This window comes from Aythya marila (genome assembly GCF_965140915.1).
Source record: "Aythya marila genome assembly, chromosome: 2".
NCBI lineage: Eukaryota > Metazoa > Chordata > Aves > Anseriformes > Anatidae > Aythya > Aythya marila.
This window is the reverse complement of record NC_139043.1, coordinates 3,295,353-3,307,606: the sequence shown is the minus strand read 5'-3', so window position 1 is coordinate 3,307,606 and position 12,254 is coordinate 3,295,353. Positions and strand designations below refer to the sequence as shown.

The window sequence follows — 12,254 nt, the reverse complement described above, 5'->3', positions numbered from 1 at the left end:
AATTTACCATTCACTGTCAGAGAAGCAGTGGTGTGTTGGTCTCCACACACACAGGTGTAATCTCCTGCATCCTGAAGATCTAGCTCACGAATTTCCAGCTCAGCAAGGACATCATCCTGCCGCATGATGTATTTTTCACTTGCTCTGAGTATTTTGTTTCCTTTCTTCCATGACACAGATGCAGCCTTGGTCAGCGCACAGTGCAGAGTGGCTGTTTGGCTCTCCATGGCCTGCAGGTTCTTCAGTTCGTCTTTGAAAAGCGCAGGCAGGGCTGAAGGTCACAAAATGGACACAGGACATTAAAATGACATGTCACACAGATGATGGGAGGGACGAGGAGGTACAGAAACAGAGAATATTTTAGTGTGGAAAGAGGTTCCTTTCCTCATAATCCTAGGAGTTTAGATAAAGCAACAGATGGAAAAGTAGCCTGGATGCAACCAGATCTTAAATACAGCTTACAAATTCATAAAAATTCAGCCACAGGTGAACACACAACAAATAGTGATGAGCTGGTAAAGAAATACACAATGGTACAGATATACAGATACAGGGTTTTTTACCATTCACTATCAAGGCAGCTGTTGTCTCCTGTTCTCCACACACACAAGTGTATTCTCCAGCATCTTTCAGTTCTACATCATGGACAAGCAGCTTCATGACTGTGCCCTCCTGTCTCATTTTGTATTTGTCGCTGGCTTTGATCAAAGTGCTTCCCTTTCTCCACTCTGCCTGAGCAACTTTGGTCAGCTCGCAGCGCAGAGTGGCTGTTCGACCTTCTGTTACTTCCTCATCCTTCAGGCCTTCCTTGATGCATGCAGGCAGTGCTGAGGATGCAATGACAGAAGGTTAAAATGGAGCCGCAAACGCAGCCTCCAGATGAGGAGCAGAGCTGCAAAAGAGAAAAGCTAGAGCAACAGCAGCGAGATGTCTTAGGGCCTGGTCTCTTCTGTTTCATAAGGGATCAGGTCCTGAAGCCACTTTGTATGGGGTGTAGGCTTTCCCCTTAGATCATAAAATGCAAATTAATTACCAGGACAAGCAATGTCAGAGAAGAACAATGCAGAAAAAACAATGGACATGGGAAAAAGTATGAATCAAAAGCTTGATAATGAGTACATCTAGATGAAAATGGTTATTACCGTGTACTGCTAAGGAAGCTGTGGACTGCTTATCCCCACACACACAGGTGTAATCACCAGCATCACTCTCATCTAGGTTATGGATCACCAGTTCTGCAGTGGCATCCTTCTGCCTCATTTTGTATTTCTCACTAGGTTTGAGTACTCTGTGCCCCTTTTTCCATTCCACTGGGGCAGTCTTGGTCAGCTCACAGCGCAGAGTGACTACTTCACCCTCAGTGGCTTCCTCATCTCTTAACTCTTCTTTGAAGAGAGCAGGAAGGGCTGAGAAACAAAGGAGCAAACATTTTCATGACATGCAACTCTTGGCCACCAAAAAATAAAAATTAACCTGATGTTTACCGCTATCTGTCCATGCTTCATTATTGACATGAGAACCATTGCACAGAAGGAAGATACCAAATTGTATTACAGCCACAAACATCAGGAATGGGAAGACTTCATGTATGGCCAAAACTATAATTTCCTTAGTATAATTCAGCCCGGGAGATCTATATAGGAGGTTATACCAACATTAGGAAAAAAAGCTAAAGGAAAAAATGGAAAGGTTTATGCACTAAGGATGCCTACAGACTTAGCTTGAAAGTTAGAATGAGGCTGAAGGGCAAAATCACAGACATATAGAAAGGTCTTGGGTAACAATAAAAAGGAAAAAGAAGTAGGATCCCTCCATTGTGAATATCTTCTGTAAGATCATCACACCAGGAGGTTCAGGAATATCATAACACCCACCTCTTTTGGAACAATCAATGGAATCATTTAAAGGATAAGATTGGATGGTGATGTGATAGTAAAATATACTGTGGAAGTAGTAGGATGGGATGATGCCTACTAAGTCTTTGGAAAGGGATGGGGACCACTTTTGGATAAAGAATGTATATATGAAAGAAAATAAGAGGAGGATCTCCAAGTCCTGACTCCAACCATAAAGAAATAAATATTTGGGAATACAGACGTAGAGGATAATGGGGCAGCCACCAATATGAAGCAGGAGAGCTCATGGATTTTAGAACAGGCAATGATGGAGCAAAGAAAGGGGAAATTATATGTGAAATAAGGCAAGCTTCAGTAATTTAAGAATTGTTAATTATGACCAAGTAGAGGCAAATTTAAAGGACAGGGTTTAGGAGAGCAGAAAGCTTTTTGGAAAAACAATATTAAGGGCATAATTACAAAGACTATGCAACTACAAGTACCATCAGGGACAGCCTGCCTAAATCATTAATTCTTCAATGTCCTGAAAGTCAGGAGAGCTGTAAAATATGGGTGGTTTAGATCACTGTAAAAGAAATACTACAGAATATAGAGGCAAAATCAGAAAAGTCAGGTTCCCTGCATGTCTCACGAGGGTCAAGGGTAGTTCCCCGTTCCTGAGCTCTGGCACGTCATGGACAGAGACCAATATGAAAGAAGGACTGAAAGGTAAGCTGAAAAATGATGCTGATATCAAATGTCTCCAAACACAGATGTACATTCTGTGTAGTTGTATCCAGCAACTGACTGGTATCCTCTGCTCGCCTTGTGGTACTTTCTTGTATCAGAATATTGTCATGCAAATCCTAGAAAATATGGCCAGCTTGTACTAGAAAGAAACAGAAATAATACAATGATATTCCATAAGTAGATTAGAAGGAAGAAAAACAACAAGATACAAGTTGGTCTACCTCTCTTTCAGGAATGTAAGTTGATAGTTGATGACACAGAGAAAACTGAGGTGTTTACCTCCTTTTTCTTTTTTAATATTAAAGGTTAATGATAGCTAAGAAAGTAATAGAAACTCTGACTGAGATAGGGAAAAAACGGATTAGAGAACATTTAAATAAACTTGATATTCTCAAAAGCACCTTGGTGTGATGACGTGTCCTGAAATGCTTAAGGAACAAGCTGAACCAGTATCAGACATAAACAGTTGCACTGGAGAAATCAAAGAGAATGGGAGATGTTCCAGAAGTACAGAAAATTAGAAATTCAGAGGTGGAAAATGTCTCACAGACTGAAATACAGGCACTTAATTCTCACAATGTAAACCAAGAGTCTAAGCTCCCCGGACATATCCAGACAAAGTCAGTGGAGCCAGTGGATCTATCTGCTATCCATCTATCGGTAAACATCTGCTACAAGGTAAGCTGGATGTCTCCCTGACTTCCTCTGACTGTGTTGACTAGATCTCCATTGGCAACAACAATAATTTAGGAATACTCACCAGTCTTACTCAGTGAGATGAATTTCACCCACAGTGCTTGTCTTGAAAAAAGACAGGACAGGGAGAGGCAGAGAGAGGATCCAAAGAATAATGGACATTTTAGGTTAACTTTAATTCTCTGAAAAAAATATTGTAGCAATACACTCGTATTTGCCAAGAGCTATTCTCTTCATGAAGGAGAGGACCAGTGTAATTTTTCTTTAGTTAAATTAGTAAGTTTCACTGATTGAAACAGTGTATGTTGTACACCTTGATTTTATTAAAGCTCTTATCCTGAAATAATTCTAAGGAGGAAGCACTATCAGTTGGAAAACCAGTCAAAAAAAATCAACTAGGATTTACAGTCACAATGAAAGAACAAGTTGAGCAGAGTACTTCAATACTCTGGAGTCTAGTAGCATTCAGCATTTTCATTAGTGACTCAGACAATAAAATGTAGAGCAGTTTTACTAATTTGGCAGGTGATCTCAAGCTGGGAAGGGAGAGAAACTGAAAGGACTTTGTTAAACAGGATTAGGAATAAGATCCTCATGAAGCAGTGGTGAAAAAAATAGGCTGCAATTCAGCAAAAGCAGGTGCAAAATACTGAATTTAGGAGCAAATAATCAGCCACACCACTACAAGATAGGGAACAATAGGCAGTAGATCTGCAGAGAGAGGTTTGAGGTTACAAGAGATCACAGCACAAACACAAGTCAAGAAACGCAATTCTGATGTGAATAAAGGAATCATCGTAATAGGACGTATAAAATGGAGTCTCATATGCAAGACACATCAAGTCCTTCCATTCTACTCCAGTCTGGAAAGCCTCAGATGGAGCGCTTTAGTCCACTTTTGGCCACCACAGTTTTAGAAAGATGTGGATTAACTGAAGATGGTCCAGAAAGTAACAAAGATGAGCCAAAGTCTAGAAAACATGACCTGCGAAGAAAGAGTGAAAGGAATGAAGTTGCTTAGTCCAGAAAAGAGAATACAGGAGGAGACATGAGAAAAATTTTCAAATCTGTAAAGTCACAGAAAGAAAATAATATTTCTCCCTGTCCACAGGACATGGGAAAAGAAGTAAGGATATAGGACAGATCAAGAAAGATTTTTGTTGGCATTCAGAAGAACTTTCTATCAGTAATGACAGCTAGGCAGTGGAATGAGTGCCCAGGGGAACTGCAGATTCTTCACCATTAGAGTTTTCAAGTGCAGGCTAGATAGGGATGATGACATGAGGCTTAAGGATGGACTAGATGACCTGTAGATGTTCTTTCCAATTCTGTTTTTCACAGCTAAATTGGAAGTGTATGATTAAACCCATCCTTGCGTTACAGTTAAATATCAAGATGAAAAAGTCTGGGCACCGAAGCAAAGAAATCAACTCATACTGATTTTTAAAGTGAGAAAAATGGCTGAAACTACTTGCTACTCTCCTACATTACTTGTGGAAATAAAGTTCTCCTCTTTCAAAGAAAGTTTACAGATGAATTTGACTGGGGACTGTGAAGCATTCACATTTCATAATGCTGAGTATTCTGCAATAACAGAATACAAATCTACATGACTGTCAGCCATAGCTATATAAAAAAGTTGCATTAAATCGAGTTTTGTTTGCACTATTCATAATAACCTGTGAAATCCTAATGTGACTTGAAATCTAAGATCACTCTTTTTTAAGAAGTACAAATCTGCCTGCTACTCCATCTCTCTAGGTCCAAGTCAAAAGTATGTAAACAAGAACAAAAAATGTAAGCATGTGGAATCCTTCAGCCTTCAGTGTGAAACAAATCAATACAGCCATGCACCAAAAAGAGCAGGGAGAAGAAAATGGGTAAAACGTTAGTAAAATTCATGGAACCATAATTCTCATTAGAATTAGATACAAATCACAATAAATGAAAATAAATAAATAAAAAATTAATAAATAAATAAATGCATTACAGACAGAATTAATGATGTCAAGATTAGAGAAAGAACTCAGTGTGTGTCAGTACTGAGGCTTCCAGAGGAAGACAGGAGAAACACCACACAAAAGTATAATTTCTAATTTCTGTGTTTGTGTGTTTTTGTTTTGTTTTTCTTTTACCGTGCACTGTTAATGCTGCAGTAGTCTTCTCATCTCCACAGACACAGGTATACTCCCCAGCGTCCTTGACTTCTAAAGCATGGATCAGTAGTTGTGCTGTGGTACCTTCCTGTCTCATAGTATATTTTTCACTTGATTTGAGCACTTTGTGTTTCTTTTTCCACTCCACAGAGGCAGCCCTAGATAGCTCACATTGTAGTGTGGCTGTTCCACCTTCTGTGGCTTCCTCATTCTTCATCTCTTCCTTGAAGCGTGCAGGCAAGGCTGAGGAGTTCAAAATGAGAAGAATGTATGACCATAGTAGCTATCCAAGTGACTACTTATCTGTGGTCTGTGGACCACATATGACAAGTAAAACCTTCCCTAATCAAACTAGAACTGATAATCCCTTTGAGAAACATATGATGGTGACTCTGGGAAGTTGGAGAACACCTTGTTCATAAGGCAGAGCTTTTTACTATGACATGGTCTATGGCATGAAATGGAGAAACGTACCAGTCAATTTCTTCAGACTCTGCAAGACTGAGTCCTGCCTTACTTTGGGTACAGCTAGCACAATGGAACACAAAGCCTAACTGCAGTGTCTAAGATCTATTACAGTGCAAATCATTACTGAAAAAGTTCATAAATGAAACCATATCTGAGGCATCAATCTCAGTTTTCCATGAGATTTATCCTCAGATAATGATCTAGAACTTGACATGATCAGAATTAGAATTAGAATTAGATCAAGTTCTGATCTAATGATCAGAACTTGACAGTGAAATTATTCTCAAAAAATGTTTAACACCACATTGAAAACTATCAAAAATAACTCATCACCAAATTCTAATACTGTCAGCTTTGGGATTGTAATGTTTTATCAACCAACATCAGAATAACATGACTTTTCTTTTTTAGCAACTACTGCTGCACATGAGCATCAAAAAGTGACGTGGAACCTAGATGAATAACTGAATTTTTTGCCAGAAATGCCTGACCTTTGCCTGGTGTTGACCACTGTATTCAGGACTTTATGCCTGTGTCCAACCATACGTAGCTAAATTCATGAGTACGTCTGCAATTTCTAGGCTGATCCTATCACGTTTTTAAGAAACAGCTGGTCGAAATAATCTACTTCATTAGTTATATGAGTTTTTTACCATTCACTTTTACGGCAGCTGTAGTTTTCTGATCTCCGTAACAGCATGTGTAATCTCCAGCATCTGTCAGATCTAAGTCACGGATCATCAGCTCAGCAATTGTGCCCTCACATCTTATGGAGAACTTGTCATCTGGCTCTAGGACTCTGTCTCCTTTCCTCCATTCCACAGAGGCTGCAGGCTTGTTCAGTTCACAGCACAAAGTGACTGTACCATTTTCTGTGGCTTCCACATTCTTCAATTCTTTTTTAAAATGCAGAGGAAGGGCTGAAGATCACAGGTGAAGAGAGAGCACTTTAAAAGTGAGGAAATACTGCATCTTGTCTGCTCCACTGGATTAAAACCCTTTAATCTCTAAAAGTTTTGATTTAAATATACAGCACCCAAGAGACAAACAACAACAATTTTAGGGCCATCCGTGCCTTATTCTCTGTGACATACTCCTTTCAGCATGTATAAACTGAACTGGAAATCAGGATTGCAGAACTATGACGTCAGTACTGGGACGTATGTTTTAAAGGCATTTTAAGATATAAACAACAGAAAGCTGGCCCCAAGCTTTACATGAAATTGCACAGCTCTGTCTTAAGATCAGATGAACAATCAAAAGGAATGCTATGTTAATTAGAATTCCAGGCTGCAATGCATCTTCCTCACCTATCTCTCTCAACTGTTATCATAACAGAGCACCTTCCAATTCTATTCAAGAAAAAGAAGAGAAATCTCTGTGATAAGCCTAGAAATCAATTAATGGAAATACTGAAAGTGCTATTCATGACCAAGGTCATCATTATCTGCTTCCAAACTCAATTAACATGATAGAACAGAGACAGAAAAGACTGTGTGATGCTATTTATCATTCCCAAGTGACAGACTTTCAGTAAAAGATATTTGCAGTGGTTGACACAGCTGTCATAAAAATTTAAATAGATGGAATCAAGACTTGTTTGTGATCCTACATGAGTGCACAGATGACAAAAAAAAATCCCTATTAAATTTATGTATTTTACCATGCACTGTCAGGGATGCAGTAGTTGTCTTCTCTCCGCACACACACATGTAATCTCCTGCATCTTGTTCCTCCAGGTTATGGATTGTCAGCTCAGCAATGGTATCCTTCAGCCTCATTTTGTGCTTGTCACTAGGCTTGAGAACCTCTTGCCCTTTCTTCCACTCCACCGGAGTGGGTTTGGTTAGCTCACACTGCAGAACAGCTGTCCCGCTTTCTGTGGCTTCCATATTGGCGAGCTCTTTTTTGAACAGTGTAGGCAAAGCTAAGGAATGTAATATAAACAGAGTTCATCAAAATCATTGACTGGACCTTGAGGAACCTAGGACTAAGTCCTGAGGCCTGTCCTTCACTATCACAGGAAAACAAAACATGCAGTCTCTGTAACCAGTCATCTTGCACTAACTGACATTAATTTATGGAGTACACTTGCCATTTCCCTGCTGATTCCAGTAGTCTTCTCTACCCATTTCAGTCTGAATTCATTTATCTTGAACATTAATGACTTGAATTCTTATTGAAAGACATAGCCCTTGGTAACAGCACTGCTAGCTGGAGATCTGCACATGAAACACCTTTCCTAACACCTTAAATGATGTTTCTTGTTCAGAAAAAGGAAAAAAAAAAAAAAAAAAAAAAAAAAAAAAAAGTAATATAAATTTAGGTGCACCTTTAAGCCATAATTTTCAAGGCCACAAAGGCTCTAGTGTGAGGAATACAGGTGTTTTTTCAGCACTCTGCAAGTTGCCTTGTGGTGTGTCACCATAGCAAAAAGGAAGTGACTTGCACAAGGAAGAAAGTGTCAGCTCAGAGGAAGGCAAGAGCAGAACTACCTTTGACTGAGAGAAAGAAGAGGTAAAAGTGTGTAAAAGCATGCTAAGAAATCTGAGAGAAGAGAGTTTGTCTCCAGCACTTCATCCTTAAGATATACCTTAAATAAAAACATTCCTTTCAGTTACTCAAACTCTATGTCAACTGCTGCTACCGGAGGTGTAACCAAAGGTTTTCACTATTCACCATGGCAGATACAGGAACATATTTTGCCTAACTTCTCTCTAAATTGGAACCTTCAGAGTAATGGCTTGTTGGTGGTGGTTTTTGTTCATTTGTTTGTTTTTTTGAAAGTGCCATTTAATCAGCACAATGTATCATGGTCCTGCAAAAGACAGCCATTCTCTCCCAAACAGAGAACAAAAATCTCTTGCTAACAAGCTCAGCACCCTTAATGAACATTCCTCCAATCCACTGATATCAGTGAGACACAAGGTACAATCCTTCTGAGAACAAGCGATTTGCTAGATGCCTAGACGCTTTTGGCCTTACAAACATCTGCCTTTTCACTCTAACAACATGCAGAAGGGTCTAAGATAAGAAACTCTCACAACTCTACGCTGCCATAAGGCCATCAGTGTCTAACTGACAAACAGTGGGAGACAGAATGAAATACGGTCAGGCAGCAAACCTAGAAAAGGCTGCAGAATCAAAACATCAACATGGGTGAGAAGAGATCTGTCAGAGAAAAGGGGGATCTCTGAAATGCTGCTATCATAGAGGAGAAGGTTTTGTTTGTTTGTTTTTTTACCATGGACTGTCAGGACAGCTGAGGTCTTCTGATCTCCACACACACATGTATATTCTCCGGTATCTTCTACCTCCAGATCTCGGATCAACAGCTCTGCAGATGTCTCTTCTTGTCTCATCCTATACTTATCACTTGGTTTGAGTGTCTTGTCCCCCTTTTTCCACTCCACTGGGACCCCGACCTTGCTCAGCTCGCAGTGCAGTGTGGCTGTTGCACCATCTGTGGCTTCTCTGTTTTTCAAACCTTCTTTGAAAAACGCAGGTAAAGCTGAGAGACAGCAATATGAGCAGTGAGATGTAATGCTCCAAAGAGTTAAAATTAAACTCTGATGTTTAATTTCCCTTTTCCTTCTTATCTTGAATTGGTTTATCAACACAAGAACATAAATTGTCAATAGTGTCTGTGAAACAGTATGAGGAATGAAATTACTGCAAAAGGATTTACTGCTTGCAGTAATCCATAGAGGTATTTTACATGTACTCAGTCACAAACCAACAGAAGTAGAAAACCCATTTTTTTTCTGTGAAATTTCAAAGAAAAAAACTAATTTGAAATTTCTGAAAAAAATTGGTTTTCTCACATGAAGTTTTAAAGTGTAGTGAAAGGAGGATATTTGCTACGTTTTCACAAACTTAAGTAAATGAGACGACATTCTACATTAAAAAAATGAAACACTGAAGTTTCATTCTAAATGTCAGTTTGAAATGAAATTGTTCATTTCAGTACATGATGGGAAAACAAGCATTTTCACTTCAACTGAAATATTCTTTCAAATATGTCAGTTGCGGTAAAAATCAAAGTTTACAATGAGCCTGACCATCACTTAGAAAGTTTGGTCTTGCTTTACACTGCAGAGTAACTGCATACAATGACAACTGGCCTGTATATATAAAAGCAACTTGTTGTCCCAGGAATAAAGTATGGGAATAAGATTCTAGGGAATTACCTCACCTTTCTGAATGTGATGAAACCTTAACACCACTAAGTCATAAACCATTTTAATGAGCTTGATCGTAACAGAAAGTCTGATAAAGGAAAAACAAAATGATCAACTTTCACTAAAATGGTAGCAGCCATCCCAGTTGCCTATCTTTTCTTTGAACTTGTATTTTGACACCCCTCTTGTGCCATGCACACCAGCCACGCTGACGTCAATAGGGACACTTCATTGACATCAGTGGGCTGTGGGTATAGGCCTGGCAGAAGGAAGGAGGATAACCAAGTGTCTGCCCAAATGGACAGAGAAAACAAGAGTTAATTTTAGGATGTGTCTTGTTTTGTTAGTTTTACCATGTACTGTTAAAACTGCCATAGTCTGCTGGTCTCCACACACGCAGGAATAATTTCCAGCATCCGTCGTGTCTAGATTTTGGATTATAAGCTCAGCAACGACACCTTCTCGTTTCATTTTATACTTGTCACTTGATCTGAGGGTCTTCAATCCCTTTTTCCACTCCACATTAGCAGCAGCCTTGTTCAGCTCACAGCGCAGAGAGACACTTTTACCTTCTGTAGCTTCTGTATTTTTCAGTTCTTTGGTGAAAAGAGTGGGTAGGACTGCAGAGTAAATGGAATACAGACACAGCATCAAAGCTGAGAAAGCCTGGCCCATGACCAGTAGGTCATGGCCTCTTGTCCCTTGTCTCCCTGAACCTGCATGTCACTAAAGTCACAAAACCTTCTTCACACTCCAGGATTGTGTTCAATCTCTAACAATTCACAAGAGATTTCAACTAGCCTCTTTTTTTTTTTGGTCCTCTCACTTTAAAATTTGTTTTGAAAGCCGTGTTGTTTCTCTACAAACTTTACAAGTCATTTACCCTTTATTTTATGCATCACAAAATTAAAGGGATAAAATTAAAATAAAGGGCCATACATCAGTATGAGGCCCAGAGCATTTTGTTTCCCTGGAGGAAAGCACCAGTTCTACAGAAGTGCTTAGATCATGGCACTGTCTGTATTTTTGTAAATGTAGCTCCTCAAGTAAAACAATTGTAAACATGCTGTTGGCTTTCTGTAGATATACAGGATATCTTCTGGGAAAATTAAAACAAAATTGGTATAAACAAATAAATAAATCTAGATGTAAAAGGCCTGGGAACAGCAGGAGCATAATAAAGAGTATTTTTTTCAGTAAGAATCCTTATGTAGCATCACATGTTTTTGAAAATTTTTATCACTTAGGAGCAACAGGTGTAGCAGTCTAAGTAAAGAAAGTAAAAATTAATCTCACTTTTAGGACAATCCCTATGGGAAAATTTTTAAACAGCAGGTACACTGGACTCAGAGATTGTGTTGAGCTGGGACTTGTACTACACTTGTCATTCAAACATAGTACAGAGGAAGAAAAATAGCACATCAAGAGGGGATCAGGTGGAGGATGTGCAGAGAGAAAGAGACAGAGGAGAAAAAGAAGGAAAAAATCAGCAAGGGACAGAAATGGAAAGCATATAGAGATCAGATGTAACAGGAGAAAAAGAGGAAGAGTTCAGAATTATGTAGATTTACTTGGGAGGATGTGTGTAGGGAATTTCTTTTTACCATTTATTGTCAAAGCAGCCGTAGTCTGTTGATCTCCACACACACAGCTGTAATCACCAGCATCTGTCAAATCCAAATCCTGGATGATCAGCTCCACAAAGGGGCCTTCCTGTTCTATTTTGTATTTTTCACTTGGTTTGAGGACTTTATTCCCCTTTCTCCACTCAACAGGAGCCGATTTGCTCAGTTTACAGTGCAAAGCAACTGCCTCACCCTCTGTAGCTTCCTTGTTCACCATTTCTTCTTGGAAGAGGATAGGCAAGGCTGAGGGATGCAATACCAACAGAGATGGAATCAGAAATATATCAACATGATCTAGGCTTTTCTGTGAATTACTGGACTACAGCATATGAATTTAATCAAATGTACTACTGGTAGGTGGATACAGTTGTACAGGGGAGGAAGATCTCCTGCAGCAGAGAGAAATAAATTAGAGAAGACAACATAGGACATTGCTGAGATGTCTCAAAGCTCAAAAAGCACAAGGGAATATTATCTACTAGGGTGACTTTGGCTCCAGAGAGCTAGCATAAAACTTCTTCGAAATCATACCGACCAAGCTTC

At 39.3% G+C, this 12,254-nt stretch overlaps 1 protein-coding gene across 13 annotated transcripts in view; it reads right to left on the bottom strand.

The window, feature by feature from the left end:
• OBSCN (obscurin, cytoskeletal calmodulin and titin-interacting RhoGEF) overlaps positions 1-12,254 on the bottom strand; it is a 185,601-nt gene that overhangs the window by 98,315 nt on the left and 75,032 nt on the right. For 11 of the 13 annotated variants that reach the window (XM_082754701.1, XM_082754709.1, XM_082754707.1 and 8 more), the window contains 9 exons: positions 11,691-11,954; positions 10,440-10,706; positions 9,150-9,416; positions 7,569-7,832; positions 6,559-6,825; positions 5,417-5,680; positions 1,143-1,406; positions 564-827; positions 8-271 (listed from right to left, as the gene is read on the bottom strand). In XM_082754701.1, coding sequence (XP_082610827.1) covers positions 8-271; positions 564-827; positions 1,143-1,406; positions 5,417-5,680; positions 6,559-6,825; positions 7,569-7,832; positions 9,150-9,416; positions 10,440-10,706; positions 11,691-11,954 — 2,385 coding nt within the window. The remainder of the gene's footprint in view (positions 1-7; positions 272-563; positions 828-1,142; positions 1,407-5,416; positions 5,681-6,558; positions 6,826-7,568; positions 7,833-9,149; positions 9,417-10,439; positions 10,707-11,690; positions 11,955-12,254) is intronic. The other 2 variants (XM_082754703.1, XM_082754704.1) reach the window with 2 other exon arrangements.